Consider the following 14,902-nt stretch of genomic DNA (forward strand, 5'->3'; position numbering starts at 1 on the left):
CCATCTCATCTGCTGTGGACAGAGGAAGGGAAGTGGCAGGTTAGTGTCTCTAAGTGGTTGGTGCCTTGGACAGAAGTGATGTTGAAAGGATAAAATAGGGCATTTATTTTATTTCTAGGTTCCAAGAACTGGCTAAACAGAATGGTTTTAGAGTTACTGATGCCAACCCTTTCCTAAAGGTGTTTTTCATCTGCTAATACAATGTGTTTGCTTAAATTACTTTTTCTTGCATTTTAGGAGCAGGCAATACAGGACAAACTCCAAGCTCTGTCCCAGAGTTGCGAAAGGTATTATCACTTTTTTGGCATAAGAAATGCTTGCATTTTGGAGGCTGTTTTATCTGACATGATCAGAAGAAGGACTGGGAGCATGTCTAGGGAGAAGCTGACAGTGTTCTGTGTGCAGTGTGCCCATTCTGGCACCTGCAGCTCTTTTAATTCCTTAGTTTGGATGCAGCATCCTAGCCTTGGTGTATGTACAGCTGTATGGATCTTCTCTTTTCCTCCCTCTACAGCAAACCTTACCTGTTTGACCTTCTGCTGGGAGGGCAGAAAGACAGGAGCTGAGAAAACTTCACCTTAGATAAGTAGGAACTAGTGCAGTTCAGAGAGGGGACTGTCAGGGCCCCTTAAGGGATATATTCAGAGTGATGGGACTTCTGCTGTGTTGCTGCCAGAAACATTCATAGATCATTTCTTGGTAGGTGTTGTAGCCAGAGTATGTGCCTGGTGTAGAGTAGTGCCCTTCGCTCACTGAGTATCTTCCAGTTGACTCAGTTTGGGCCAAAATAAAGTGCAAATGTGCCCTTTTTTGCAGCCTCTCTTATAGCTTACATGTGATGCATGACTCCATTGTGTGTGACTCTGCCTTTATTTTGGGGCTGTTCTTCCTTTCTCTTGTGAAGCTACATGAGTCCAGATGTTGCTTCTGGCAAAGAGATGAGTGACAGCTTGGAAGGAGCAACAGGAAGTGGAAAGCAAGAAGGAAAGTCTTCAAAGAAGCATAAGAAATCCACACGCGCTCGTTCGCGCCAGGAGAAGTCCAACAGACCCAAACTGACCATACTAAATGCAAGTACAACCTGTTGGAGGGTAACTCTAGGTTTCCTTTGGCTTTGCCAGGAATAAGGGTTGTTGATCTCTGCATGCAGGTGTGTAACACAGGGGATAAGATGGTGGAATGCCAGCTTGAAACCCATAACCACAAAATGGTGACGTTCAAGTTTGACTTGGATGGTGACGCGCCGGAGGAAATTGCCACTTACATGGTGAGACGTGGCTGCCCACGGGCTCTCAGTGCTCCCAGTTGCTTCAGGCAGCTCCTCGTGTGTGCTTGTTGCCTGAGCTGCCTGGCAGCTGTGGAATGAGGCATTAATAAAAAAATGTCTGGTTTCCCCTTTATTTTGATGTGGCCTTCTAGGTGGAGAATGAATTCATCTTGCAAAGTGAAAAAGAGACTTTTATTGAACAAATGAAGGATATCATTGATAAAGCAGAGGATATGCTCAGTGAGGATACAGAAGGAGAGCGAAGTTCTGACCAGGGAATAAGTCCCCAACAAGATGCAGATAGGCTGGAAATAAGCGAGGTAAGAAACGCTGAATACAGATTCCTAGTTTGATTCCTTTTTTTTTAACAGCCAGATACTTAAATTACTTTTGCATCTTGTGTTAATAAAACTAAAAAGGTTTCTTAACTAAAAAAATAATGCTTTTGCTCTGTTAAGCCTTACAATACAAATGGGATGCCGGTCCTCTTGCACTGATCCAGCTATTTCTTGTGTTGTCTCTTTAACAGGAGAAGCGTCAGTCTCAAATGAAGACGCCTGTGTATCAGCAAAATGGTAAGAGTGCCTTTGAGTTGAGTTTCTAGTGGAAGGTGTCCCTGCTCGTAACAGGGAGTTGGAACTAGATGGCCTTTAAGGTCTCTTCCAACCCAAACCATCCTGTGTAATTAAGACAAAGTCATAATCTGGAGACAATGGAAATTCATGTGTTTACTTGTAATTTTCTTTTCATCCCTAGTTTTGCATACCGGAAAAAGGTGGTTTATTATATGTCCAGTGGTTGAAAACCCTACTACAGATGCCCCTGAGTTTTCTCCCCCGGTGCCTCCCAGTGCCCAGCAGACAGACGGGCCAGGTATCTCCAGACTTTATAGAAAATGTCTTCTCAGAGCTGCTGTGTTGTCTCTCTTCTGTCCTCACCTCACTCAGCTGTGATGGTTTCACTTAATTTAGTCAGAGGAAGAAAATGATGAGTTTTGTTAAGCTGTGCATTTAGATGTGCACGTGCATTTACATATGTTCCTGGCATTAAACCAAATTGGGAATCTTTATCTGAGTTTCAGTAAAGTGTCAGTATTTTAGCTATACCTTATGCTGCGGGGTAGCTGAAATTCTCCATCACTATGTGTCTTTTCAGTGAAATATTTTTTGCTGAAATAATCTGAAAATTCTCGTTTGATGTACATGACAGCTATTTGCTGGTGGGAATTGCTAGTGGGTTGTCCCTGCAGCTGACCAGGGGGCTTGGCAGTGATTTCCTTTCCTTTCAAGGTTCACCTTTTGCTTGTGTTCTCTCTAGACGCGGAGCAGTCAGATGACCAGCCGGTGAGCTCTGCGGTGACAGAGGCGCCTGGGCTCGGGGCTGGCCAGCAGCTTCCCCTGCACACAGGGGTCAGTGACAGCCCCCTTGGAGCCGCCCTGTCCCTGGCACCGGCTCCTGCTGCGGCAGCTCCTGCCAGCGTAGCAAGCCAGCCGGAGTTCCCAGCGCCAGCCCCGCTGGCACCTGCCCCGAGCATGGCGGAGCCCGCGGTGGCCGGCGGGGCTCAGCCGGAGTTCCCGCAGCCCGGGGCCCCGGCCCCCCGCGCCGTGGGGCTGGAGGAGCCCCCCGAGGCGCCGGCCCCGCACCTGCCGCCGCCGGCGGACGAGCCGGCCTGCGTGCCCGACGTGGAGATCGCCTGCTGCAGCGTGGGGCCGCCCGCGGCCGCGCCGGCGGCTCTGGGGCCGCTGCCTGCGGACGCCGCGGTGCTGGAGCGGCAGCCGGCGCCGCAGGGGCCGCACCTGCTGGAGGGCGGCCAGCCCGGCGCGGGGCCCTTCGGCAGCCAGCCCTTCCCCGCGGCCGCCGGCCCCGACGGCCTGGCCCTGGCGGGCTCCCAGCTCCAGAGCCCCACGCAGGTGCCACTGGCCTCGTCCCAGCAGCCGCCGGTGGCGCAGAGCGGCGCGGGGATGGCCGGGGCAGGGGTCGGCCTGCTCCAGCAGCAGAACCCCCCCGGCACCGCCGAGTCCGACGGCGAGGGCCCCCCCAGGGTGGACTTCGTGGACAACACGATTAAAAGCCTTGATGAGAAGCTGCGCAATTTGCTGTACCAGGAATATGTTCCAACTTCTTCGGCATCAGCAGGGACGCCAGACACCTCTGTGCCACCCGAACAGGGCGACAGTGAATTTACCTTACCCCCTTTTCCTGAAGAGCAAGCTCCTGCCCCAGCGCTGGATGGGAGAGAACCGAGCTATAGCACTCCGGACACCGGCCAGGAGGTGACAGCTGCTGCCCAGCCGCTTGTGCCCCCCTGCCCTCAGGGGCCTTGCCTTGCCCACCGCTGCTCAGTCCCCCAGGGGCTCTGCCCTTCATCTCCCCAGAGCTCGCCTGTTGGGCTGGCCCCAGAGCTGAGCTCAAGACTCACTCTCCTGCAGTAGGCCACGTGTAGATCTTTTGCTTCCCTAAACATTTCATATCTCTGTTCCAGGGTTTGTTACCTCTGCCTGCTGACTGCTTTCCAGTGTGAAAGCCCACTTAAATTTTTCTTGTCAGATGCATCCCAATTCATTTTTCAGAAATGCTTATTAGTGAACGCCAGACTTTCCCTTTGGGTTTAGAAGTGGTATAATACTTTAATTCATCTCCTCTTGTGTCCTATCCAAAGCAGGCAGAAATATGTCCATTTCTTTGTAGTTTAAGAATGTAAAACACATGCGTGGTGTAGTCATTGTAGTTCTAATGAAGGTGATTCTGCTTCAATTTTAAGTATAAATGAATAGCAGTGGTACAATTACTGCCTTAGAAGTCAACTTGGATAAAGCAAACATTTCAAGTACCTTTGCCTTGTCCACATGCTGCAGCCAAAGGCAGGCATTCCATGGGCATGAGTTTCTTCAGTTTCCTGTAATAGTTTCTTTTGTCTTCTCCTGAGCTTGGTGCAGAGCAAGACTGACACGGAAGCCTCTAAGGAAAGAGGTAGCAGGCAGTCAGGGACAGTGGTTCTTCTGACTCAGTTGAGCCCCCATGTTAGGTTTTTTCAGATAAAATTCCAAGTTTATGAAATCATCAGATTTGCAGCACATTATGCTAGATCAGTGTCTGTTCTAGGCCCTGGCACGGGTTACCCAGAGAAGCTGTGGCTGTCCCATTCCTAGCAGTGTCCAAGGCCAGGTTGGATGGGGCTTGGAGCAACCTGGGATAGTGGAAAGTGTCCCTGTACATGGCAGGGGAGGGAATAGGATGAACTTTGAAGTCCTTTTCAACCCAAACCATTCTGTGGTTCTATATCTTACTCAAAAGTAGCATTTCTGGAGATAATTCCATCCCTAGCAAGGCTGAGCCTGTTCTGTGTAGCATCAGCTGGAGGCACTCCTGTCAACTGCCCAAAAGATGCTGTGTGGTACAGGAAAGCAGCTGTACTGGAGTGAATGTTGTTTTCTAATGATAAATTACTTTCTACAGCAAACCCAATTCTCTCTCTGTGAAAGGTGCTATGTCTCTCGATTAATTGGAATTCATCCTATTAAAATCTGTGTCAGTAAGGAAAGTGACATAGAATTTCTGAGGACAGACGTACAGATGAGGAATGTACAGTCTGGCTGGAAAAGCAAACCAGAACAAAGCCCCCAGCATGTGTGTATATATAATATACTGGGTTTCAGTAGCTTGGGCTGCAGTTCTAACTGCACTGCTGCCACTGCTTTATTTCTTTCAAGGAAGAAGGAAAAAAAATGGGGGAGTTGGAGGCAAGACTTGAAGGTCCCTCCCCAGGCACTGTGAAATAGTTCCATATTCTCTGGTAGTGCCAGGGCAGCAAGGGGAAGTGAGGGAAGGAGAACACATTCTGCTTTGTGAGACTGAAATTGCGTTTCTTTTTTCCTTTTACTGAAAGTTGAACAAGCCAGAAGTCACTGGTGTGAGTGCTCATCCCTCAGAGGCAAGAGGTGGGTCAGCAGGCGGAACAGGTAATGCTCCTCCAGCCATCCCTGCTTGGTGTCAGTGGGTGTCAGTGGCAGGAGTGGGGCAGCAGCCCGGCCACGTCCAGCAGCCCTGTGTGTCTCTGAGACACCAAGAACACCAGAATATTTCAGGCCTAATGTACCATGCAGATTTCATTCTTCTTCTCTTTTTCTCCTTAAAGTTTTGAACTGAGTAATGAGATTCCACACACCTGTTATTATTTGAATTCCCCAAATCACTAGATCTGCCAACCTAGAGATATTTTATATTGCCATTGCTATTGCCTCCTGCATTTTCAATCCTGTATTACAAAGACCGGGGTTTTAAATTATTCCTTCATTATCACAATGAAACACTGTTTTTTATTACATTAAAGCATTTCAGACATAAATATTTTTTTCCCAACTTTAAATCAGGTCCAGCCACAAGCATCACTTCAGCTCCTGCTGCTCCAGCAAAGGGCCTCCTTCAGGTAATCAGAACTAGGAGCAGTTTTCTGCTTGATTGTTACAGTTCCTTTTGTTAAACTCTCTTATTTTTGCCAGGTTGCACCTTCATCATCAGGCACAGCTCCACAGATGGAGACTTTCCAGAGGAGTGAGGAGGCAGAGAGGACGGCTTCGCCCGCACACGCAGAGAGCGTAACGCGGCGAGTGACGGCAGATGGGGCGATGAGTAACTTCCACAGGGATGGTTCTCCGGGCTCTGGTCCCTATGGAAAACAGGCTGAGGCTCAGGAGAGCGGCACGCCAGCCAAAACCATTGGCAGGTTTTCAGTCATCAGCACGCAGGACGAATTGACTTTAGCAGCGCCGCACTGCTTGAGGTTCTCGGCGCCCCCAGACGTGTACCTGGACGAGCTGCCCTCCAGCCCGGACATGAAGGCCGCTGTGCGCAGGGTGCAGACGGCCTCGTCCGTGGACGTGCTGTGTGACCAGGCCTCGAGCGACTCGGCCGACGAGCCCTGCCCGCGGCAGCCGGCCCCTGCTGCAGCTGCACAGCTCTCCCCGCCCAGCAGCAGCACGGCCACGGACCTCATCAAAAAAGCGGCTGCGTTTCTGCAGAGGTCTGCCAAAGGTGGCTCCCCTGGCCCAGAGTCTCCCAATGGGCAAGGTGCGAAGATTCCTACGATCAACATCACGTCCTTCCACTCGCAGTCGTCCTACATGAGCAGTGACAATGACTCAGAGTTTGAAGATGCTGATATGAAGAAAGAGTTGCAGAACCTGAGAGAAAAGTACGTTGAGTTGCAAGTGATATAAGGGAAGCTTGTGTTACTGTACCTGAGCAGCAGCTCAGCTTCGGATGAGCAGAACTGTAAGGAGTAAACTGGTTCTGGGCAAATCAGGCAATGCCAGGACCTTCCCCCACCTTCCTGCTGTGCATCGCCTTATCTGCCAGTTCCAGTTAGAAGAATAACTCATAGAATCCCAGACTGTTTTGGGTTGGAAAGGACCTTAAAAATCATTCCAACTGCTACCATAGGCAGGGACACCTTCTATTACGTAAGGTTGCTCTGTCCAACCTGGCCTTGGAGTCAGAGACTCCCCCTTCCAGGGCTGGGGAGTCACCACAAATAGCTTGTTGTAGCTTTGCATGCTTAGGGATGAGCAGCTGATTGTTTTATAACCAACAGTTGTTTTGTTTCTTCTTTTACAATTAATTACACTGTCAGGATATGGTGCTTTATCAAATACATTGCTAGCACAGTCCTTTTATTTTTTTAGGCATATGAAAGAGATTGCTGAGCTGCAGACACAGCAGAAGAACGAGATAGAGGCACTGTATATTCGCCTGGGGAAACCCCTTCCTCCCAACCTGGGCTTCCTTCACTCTGCCCCGCCAAGCAGCCGGCGCCGAAGAACGAGCAAAAACAAATTGAAAGCCGGAAAGCTCTTAAACCCTCTGGTCCAGCAGCTCAGGAGTGGAACATCAAGCACAAGTAGGTACACTGGGTGCTTGCCTTTGCCTGTTGCTTGTGTCAGTCGTGGCTGTGCTGTGTGATGTGTGGGACTGCTGGAAAGGATGGAATGTTTGTTGGTTTTAAGCTGGCATGCTTTTGGACAGGCTTGTCCCAGGTCCTGGTGGCAAGCCATACCTGCCTGCTCTGCATTGCCTACAGTCCTTGGTAGAGGAATAATATTCCCCTTTAATTTGGAAAACAGCCTGGTTACATCTCCTCCATTCTTTAAATGCAATTTATTGATGTTTGTATTCACTTCTTAGATGCTGTTATGCTGTGTTGACTAGGTGCTGTATCTTGTTTCCTTTTTGCTCCAAGATGCCATATATAAAAGATGGGATTCCATTTGCTCCCCCAAAGGATGGGAGGTAAAAGCATTCACAAAACTGTGGTGGATGCTTTGACCATGAAGTAATGTGAGATTTTCACACAGCATTACAGTCCTAAGTTTTTATCTCTTGGAAAAATACAAAAATAAAATTTACCTGGGAAATATCGATAAAACCCAGTACCTATTTCTTCAGCAAAATGTACAATAGAATATGCATAATTTTTCTCCAGCTTAGATTGTGCTGTTACTTGGGGGAGCAGTAGCATTTCCAGCATTCATCCTTTATTTCAAACCTGATGGCTCTTGTTTTCAATATCACTGCATCATAGGGCCCCTTTGAATTTTGTTGCATCAATCTTTATAGACAAGGTGTCCAGGAGGATTTTGCTTTTAGCTAAGGATTTCAGCTGAGTTGGGAAACACAAATATATTCAGAGGCAATAAGTTCTGTGGCCCGTCTTGAGGCTGAGTGTTCTTGCCCACAGGGACTGAAGCAGTGCTGGATACTGTCTGTACTTCTACATCTATCTAGATAGTTACATACTGATACTTATCTGTAGATATCTAGATAAATGTCTCTATCTGTGCTTTTGTCTACACAAATATCTCAGGTAAAGCGGCTTAACAACCAAAATACTTTTGCAATCATGTGTTAGATGAATTTATCTGTAGAAGAATCTGAACGTGGCAATGACAATTATACTCAAATAGCTATAAATAAAAAGTTCCTTGTATCTTTGCTGCAACTTTTATTCTTCTCCATTCACTTAATTTCACCTTTGGTGTGGGAGAGCAGATCTCTGTGTCCTGCTTTGTCATTCTGTGTGTTCATCCTCCTCCTCAGCACCCCAGCAGCTCTCTCTTCATTCCAGCAGTGCTCCTTCTGAGGCTCCTGAAAACACAGAGGAGAAACTGTGAAAATCAAACCTGCTCCAGGAGCTTCTTGGAGAAACAGGCTCAGGCATAGGAGATGTGGGTTATTTTCTGGTGCAGGCTCTCCCCAAAGCTTGTCCTCCATCCAGTACATCAGAATAGGAAACGGCTGTTCCTCTTGGGGTCAAGATACGGATTATTTTCAGGCAGGGATTTTTTATTCAGAGTTTTCCTAGCTTTTGCCATGGCATGTGTTGTGTTTGTTTGCTCTTTCAGGTAACCTCTCAGACTCTAAAGACTCGCCCCACAGAGAAAGCAGTACCGCGCAGCCCGGTTTCCCCGCAGCCGCCGCGGTGCCGGCCGGCGCAGCGCCCGCCCTGGGCAAGGCTGTGCAGACCCAGCAGCCCTGCTCTGTCAAAGCCTCTCTGTCCTCTGACATCTGCTCCGGCCTGGGCCCCGATGCCGCCGACGCCAACGCAGGCGCTGGCCAAGGTGATTCTTCCTGCTGCCTCGTTTGTGTCTCTTCCAGCACGTGCTGAAATTAGTTCCCTTCCCTTAGGCTGGAACTTTTTAGGAGTGATAGAGGAATCCAAATTACTGGCTTACCTTTAAAAAGAGCATTGCAGTATTGTCAGAAGAGCAAAAATTAAGTATCTTGTGGAGTGTTACCAGCACTTGAGAAGGCATGCACCAAGACATCCCTAATTCTTAGGAAAGAAATACCTTTCAGCTTTGCCAGCAGTGGCTCTATCCTTAATACCTTCTCTGGAGTCTGCATTACAGATTCCTGAGAAAAAATGAATGGAAAACAAAGATACAAAAGGCTAGGAGAGCGTTTGCTTTGTTTCATTTTTTTAGCACCTTGATTACAGTAGACCCCAAGTTCCTCATTATAAACTACCAAACTGTCTTGGGCATGAGAGAAAATAAAAATGAATAATAGAAAATAATGAATGAAAAAATAGAAATTAAAAGAAAACCAAACCCAGAGGACCAAGTTATATTTCCTTTCTATGAGGGGTTCACTTTGTGCATAATTTTGGAGTCCCAGCCACAGGACTGTGCTCCCATGACCCCAGTTCTGAGACCTCTGTGTATTGCCCCCGTCATAGGCTTTGACTGATCTTGTTGCCATGCATATGGGAAGTTCCAATGATGATTAAAATACCTTCCTCTCATTGCACATCCTGCCAAACTAATCTACAAAATATCTATCTGTCCTCTTCTGCTGTTATTGCATCCTTTGTGTATGGTCAGTGAACTTGCTCCTCTTTGGCAAAGTTAAGGGGGAGATGTGGAGGTTTAACTAACAAAGCTGATTTGACTGATGGTTTAGGACATCTGATCACAGCTACTTGTACTTTATAAGTGTCTTTGTTTTCTTCCCTTTATATTCATTTACAGGCTGGACGGTTTTCCACCAAACGTCTGAGAGAGTGACCTATAAATCTAGTAGCAAACCTCGTACCAGATTCCTCAGTGGACCTGTGTCTTTGTCCATCTGTTTGTATTTGTTCTTTTGTATTTTATCACAGTCCATCTTTCTTTTACCCCCTTTTTCCAATTCCATGATTTAAATCTCTAATATGTTTGGCAGGATGCCCCTTTTTCTCAACCATCTTTTCTTTCTTTTTCTCTTTCTTTTAAGTAATCATCATGAACACACCTTATTTATATTAATTTTTCATGTGAAAGCTTTTTTTGCACTGCTTTTGGCTCATGCCTGGGCACCAAAAGCATGTGTGGAAGATCTCATCATTTATTATATATAGCCTGATGGTAAATTTTACCCTGGAGTTATCAAAGCTTTTGTACTTTATGTGATTTCTGTTGAAGTAATTTTATTTGCAATGTGGCAAATATACATGTCTGCTGTCCCGGTTCCAGCGACAACAAAACGAAATCCATCCTTCTGTAGACGAATGGTCTCTTTCACACATGTTTGGACTCTGAAGACATGCATGTAGCAAGCTGATACAATTCTAGAAGGTCACTGGAGGGTATAACTTCCATACAAGGGCTGTATTAACTCGATATACAGTACTGTTTATATCCACTCTATTTTCTTTAATTTTCTCCCCGCTCTTTGCATGTGGAAATGCTGAGACTACAGTGCTCCAGCTAGTTCTTTCCAAATCTCTGTCCCAGGTGGGCTTTTCCCCATGCAGTCACTTTAATTACTTTAAGTGAGCGATTTTTTTAATGGAATCATAAGGCACAGGAAGATCTGGTTACTCTAAGGGAGAGTCCCATCAACTTTTTGTGTAAGCTGATCTGGCTGAAGCACTTGACTCAGTTTATTTTCTTATGACCTTATGTGACCTCAGAGATGAAGTCAATTAGCAGTTCATCAAAACATAAATAAGTAAAAAGCAATATCAGATATTCAGATGATACTTGGAAATGGATTGTTAGGAGTTTTGTCTCAAATAACTGTGCACCTTCTATTTGTACCCTATTTGTCCGACTTATAAAGTAATTGGCAATTCCACCAAACAGTATCAAGCTATTTAATGAAAAAAATCAGACTTTTTTACCCAATTGTAGATGCTGCTTTTTAGGCAAACGGATTTTGCTTGTACAATAAAGATATGTTGTGCTGAACAGGTACTATAGGCCACTTACATATAACCTTAGAAGGGCTGATAACGTTTTTGAGAAAGTGTTTGGTTAAATAACTATGGGTTTACAGGAGTATCAGATCTCCCCTTGGAGTTCTGCACTGCTCATTACTATCCAAATGGGTCACATCAAAGACACAAGACCACTCCAATACACTCCTCCTAATTTTATGAATAAACAGTATTTTAAGAAATAATCTCGAAACTTTTTTGTTTGAGCTCCCTGAAAGCACAAACACTCAGGTGACTGACGTTTACAGAATTTATTATCATGTAAGCTTTTCATGACTCATGATGTTGTGAGACAATTTTGCATTTAGGGATTTTTTTCTTGAGAACCTGAGGAGAATTCTCAGCTCCCAAATATTCCTGTTTGGTGTTATAGTGGCCACAGTAATTTCTTCTTCTGCACGTGTAATTCCCAGAAGATGCTTCATTAATCTTCCATGGAATTACTATTCAGTAGGATGCAAAAGGTCTGGCAATAAAAATCTGTTACTAAAAATGTTTGGGTGCATGGATGTTGTGAGTGAAACCAAGGGAATATGTAAATCCTTTGAATCGTGAAGTTTCCTCATGCTTAAATAACTCAGCATGACTAATTGCTTTCTGTTCTCAGCCCGTGTGCTCTCTCAGGGTTTGGCCTCCCCCATCCCTGAGTCACACCAAGAGATGGGTGCAGTTCAGGCACTTAACGTGACACTGCAACCCTAGGTCACCCCTGAGGGTCCCAGTCCTGGAGCACAGCTTGGCTCACCTGAGGTGCCTCTCACCTGGGGAGCTTGGCAGGTGCCCATGGCTGAGCTGTGGGCAGGTTTGGTGGGGCAGGAGGCTATTCCAGCTTGTTTGCCTGTGAGCCCAGCAGGTGGGATGTGTGTGTGAGTGCAGGACTGGGGCTGTGTGCATTCCTGTCCTTCCCCAGGGTGCCTGGGGCTGGGACAGCGGTGGGCAGGACGGGCAGAAGGATGTTCTGTGGAGCTGGGATCCAGAGCAGCTGTGTCTGGAGCCTCAGGAAAAACAGTGCTCAAGGAAGGCCAGGTTGGATGGAGCTTGGAGCAGCCTGGTCTAGTGGAAGGTGTCCCTGCCCGTGGCAGGGTTTTGGAAAAGGATGTGCTTTCAAGATTTTCCAACGTAAACCATCCTTTGATTCTGTTGTTTGAAGGTGATGATGTTGGCAATACCAGCTGCCTCATCTTTTTTCCCTCTGCAAGAGACATCAGTGCACCCAGCAGGCAGGCAAAGGCAAGCATTTGCATTAAGTGCTAAACATGTTAGCATCCATAGCCCATCCCTGGAAGTGTCCCAGGACAGGCTGGATGGGGCTTGGAGCACTTGGGATAGTGGAAGGTGTCCATGCCCATGGCCATGGCAGGGGATGGAGCTGGATGGGCTTTAAAGTCCCTTCCAACCCAAACCATTGCAGGTAGGATTCCATCCTCTGTGCAGTTGTACAGGGCTGGGACATGACTGCCCAGTACCAGCAGCTCTGGGCACTTCCAGACAGAAGGGAGTCCTGGGTCTATTCCATTGGTCAAGGTTTCCCTGGTATTTTTTTTGTTTTGAGAGCTGTTGGGAAACACTGTGCTGCATTTCAGAAATGCTCTGAATCCGTGTGTTTGGTTAAGGAAAACCAGCCCTTTGGCAAGGTGGGGTATGGCAACAGGAGACCTGCTGCACTGGCAGAAAAGTTGGCAACTTTAAAAATAAATGTTCAGATGGATTCAGGACAGTATCACAAGGATCTTGCTCTGGTTACAAGATCCATCAGACTCGAACACTTTCACAGTGTTCTGCAGGACATTTTGATCCATGTCCAATATTGACTTTGCCTTTGTATTTTTCATGAAATAAAATATTTTTGATGGGCTTTGGCATAATGTTATCGTGAAAAAAATTATTTTGCATAATTTTGCCTGGGCTAAACTGCAAGGGTGCCTTAGGGGAGACTTTTCACTGATTGTGAGTGGAATTTTCAAAGCTCCATTTGGCTTAGGCTTGGAATCTTGTGTAATGCAATTTTTTGCCAGGTTTGTAGCAATTCATATACTGTATGTGCATATGCAATTATGGAAATGGTCTAGCAGTTTATTGCCATTTCCATTTTTTTGTAGCTTTCCAGCTTTTTGGCAGCTGTTAGTGCAAATATGGGACAGTGGATTTTTTCTGTTCTGTATAATAGCTATTTAATTCCTCAGATAAGAGATCTGGAATTGGAAGTAAAATGCTCTGCTGAACTTTCACAATCTTACATTAAATCTTAATTATGATTCATCTCTTTAACTTTACTGTTCTTAAACATGTTAATTTTAGCAGTAATACAATTAATTGGGTGAATTAGATCTACAAAGTGAATTTTTAATTGAATTTGAGTTCATAACCAACCATGGCTGATAACTGTCAGTCCCTGCTTGAGGCAGTCTCGCCGCTTAGGGAATGTTTCCCATCTCCCAAGCCCCACACTGGAGTGATGCTGCTGGAAGGAGCAGCTCTCTTCTCAGTGCCTGAGTCTCCTGTGATATTTTCCTCAGAGCTGGAGCCCCTCATGCAGGTGTTTCGTGAGTGTGTTGAGTATTGCCACTTCTGTCACTTCCCCAGGTCAGGTTTGGCACCTGAGGTGCTTGGAAACCTGTGCCTGGCTGTGCAGGAAGCAGAGGGGTTGGCAATGAAGGTGATTTCGAGCACGTCCTGCAGTCAGCTGCCTGCTTTTATTTCTCGCGGGCAGGTGCTTTTCATTTGCATTCCTGTTGTGCTAAGAAGTGCCTGTTGCTGCAGGAAATAGCCTCTAGGATTGCTGCTGTGGGCACTTGTTTCTATTGTGGGAATTGGTAGCTTACTTTGGGATAGGCAAGGTAAGGTATGTCTGAGGGAAAAGAGAGCAAAAGATAAAAGAATACAAGACGGATGGTTGAGTTGTGAATGTGACTGTGCTTGTTATCTGGGCTTTGAAATGAGAACTGAACTTGGTCATGCTTGTGTTGTAGTAGTCACGTCCTGATTTTCTCAGGATAGAAAATCCTGAGATTGAACTGTATGAAGTAATAAGCAATTCTTTCAGAGCAGTCCTCTGTTCCTCATGCCACCCATATCTAAGCACAAACATCTTTTCTCCCTTACTTCCTCCCTCCCTTGTTTCTTTACTTTCTCTTCCTCAGTCTCTGACTGAAATCGCTTCCTTCTCCTCTGAAGACTCATTCAGGGCCTGTGTCAGCCTGGACCTGCAATCTCTGAGTTTAAAGCTGCATTTCTGGCACAGTAACAAAATGTTACACCACTGTTTACTCTAGAGAAAAAGCACATCACCCTCTATCTTACTTTTTTTGCCCCAGTCTGATTTTGCTCATGGTTTCAAGTGCTTCTTCCCAATGAACCCACCATAGCCCATGTCAGACACTCATCTCCTCCCATCCCATAACAATATTCTTCTTATCAAGTCCAAAATACCTTTCAGGAAATTTTGGCACCCAAATAGCAACGGTGCCAATGTCTGGCAAGATCTGACAGTCGAGTCGGGGTCTCGGCACACTTCTGGCACTCTGCTATCTATCTACAGGCTGTAAAATCATGATGAATGATGGAACAAGACAATAATGAAAAAAACAAGTAGTTTAGTTAAATTAAAACTTGGCTACCCTGACGGATTATTTTTCTGCACTCGGACAAGGCATAAGGGAAACTCATTCACAGTTCCATTCAATTGAAGTTCAGAGTCTCACATTTAGACACAAATCCTACAAATAAACTATTTGGAAACGATTGGCCTCAGACCTGCAGAACAATGTATCTTTTTGGACTTGTAAAACAATATTTTTAGGGTTGTTTTATGGTTTGTCTTTGCAGCCAGACTAGCTTGACTTGTTCCTGAAAGAATTTTTGGCCTCCAATCACAAATTAAA

At 46.1% G+C, this 14,902-nt stretch overlaps 1 protein-coding gene across 10 annotated transcripts in view; it reads left to right on the forward strand.

The window, feature by feature from the left end:
* Positions 1-14,902, forward strand: part of WNK2 (WNK lysine deficient protein kinase 2) — a 94,551-nt gene that overhangs the window by 62,250 nt on the left and 17,399 nt on the right. For 7 of the 10 annotated variants that reach the window (XM_064723816.1, XM_064723818.1, XM_064723809.1 and 4 more), the window contains 13 exons: positions 238-287; positions 905-1,070; positions 1,151-1,267; positions 1,420-1,587; positions 1,797-1,842; positions 2,024-2,140; positions 2,585-3,540; positions 5,154-5,226; positions 5,638-5,693; positions 5,767-6,458; positions 6,949-7,163; positions 8,665-8,880; positions 9,793-9,891. In XM_064723816.1, coding sequence (XP_064579886.1) covers positions 238-287; positions 905-1,070; positions 1,151-1,267; positions 1,420-1,587; positions 1,797-1,842; positions 2,024-2,140; positions 2,585-3,540; positions 5,154-5,226; positions 5,638-5,693; positions 5,767-6,458; positions 6,949-7,163; positions 8,665-8,880; positions 9,793-9,891 — 2,971 coding nt within the window. The remainder of the gene's footprint in view (positions 1-237; positions 288-904; positions 1,071-1,150; positions 1,268-1,419; positions 1,588-1,796; positions 1,843-2,023; positions 2,141-2,584; positions 3,541-5,153; positions 5,227-5,637; positions 5,694-5,766; positions 6,459-6,948; positions 7,164-8,664; positions 8,881-9,792; positions 9,892-14,902) is intronic. The other 3 variants (XM_064723814.1, XM_064723815.1, XM_064723812.1) reach the window with 2 other exon arrangements.

The sequence above is a fragment of the Zonotrichia leucophrys genome, chromosome 12, assembly GCF_028769735.1.
Source record: "Zonotrichia leucophrys gambelii isolate GWCS_2022_RI chromosome 12, RI_Zleu_2.0, whole genome shotgun sequence".
Lineage (NCBI taxonomy): Eukaryota > Metazoa > Chordata > Aves > Passeriformes > Passerellidae > Zonotrichia > Zonotrichia leucophrys.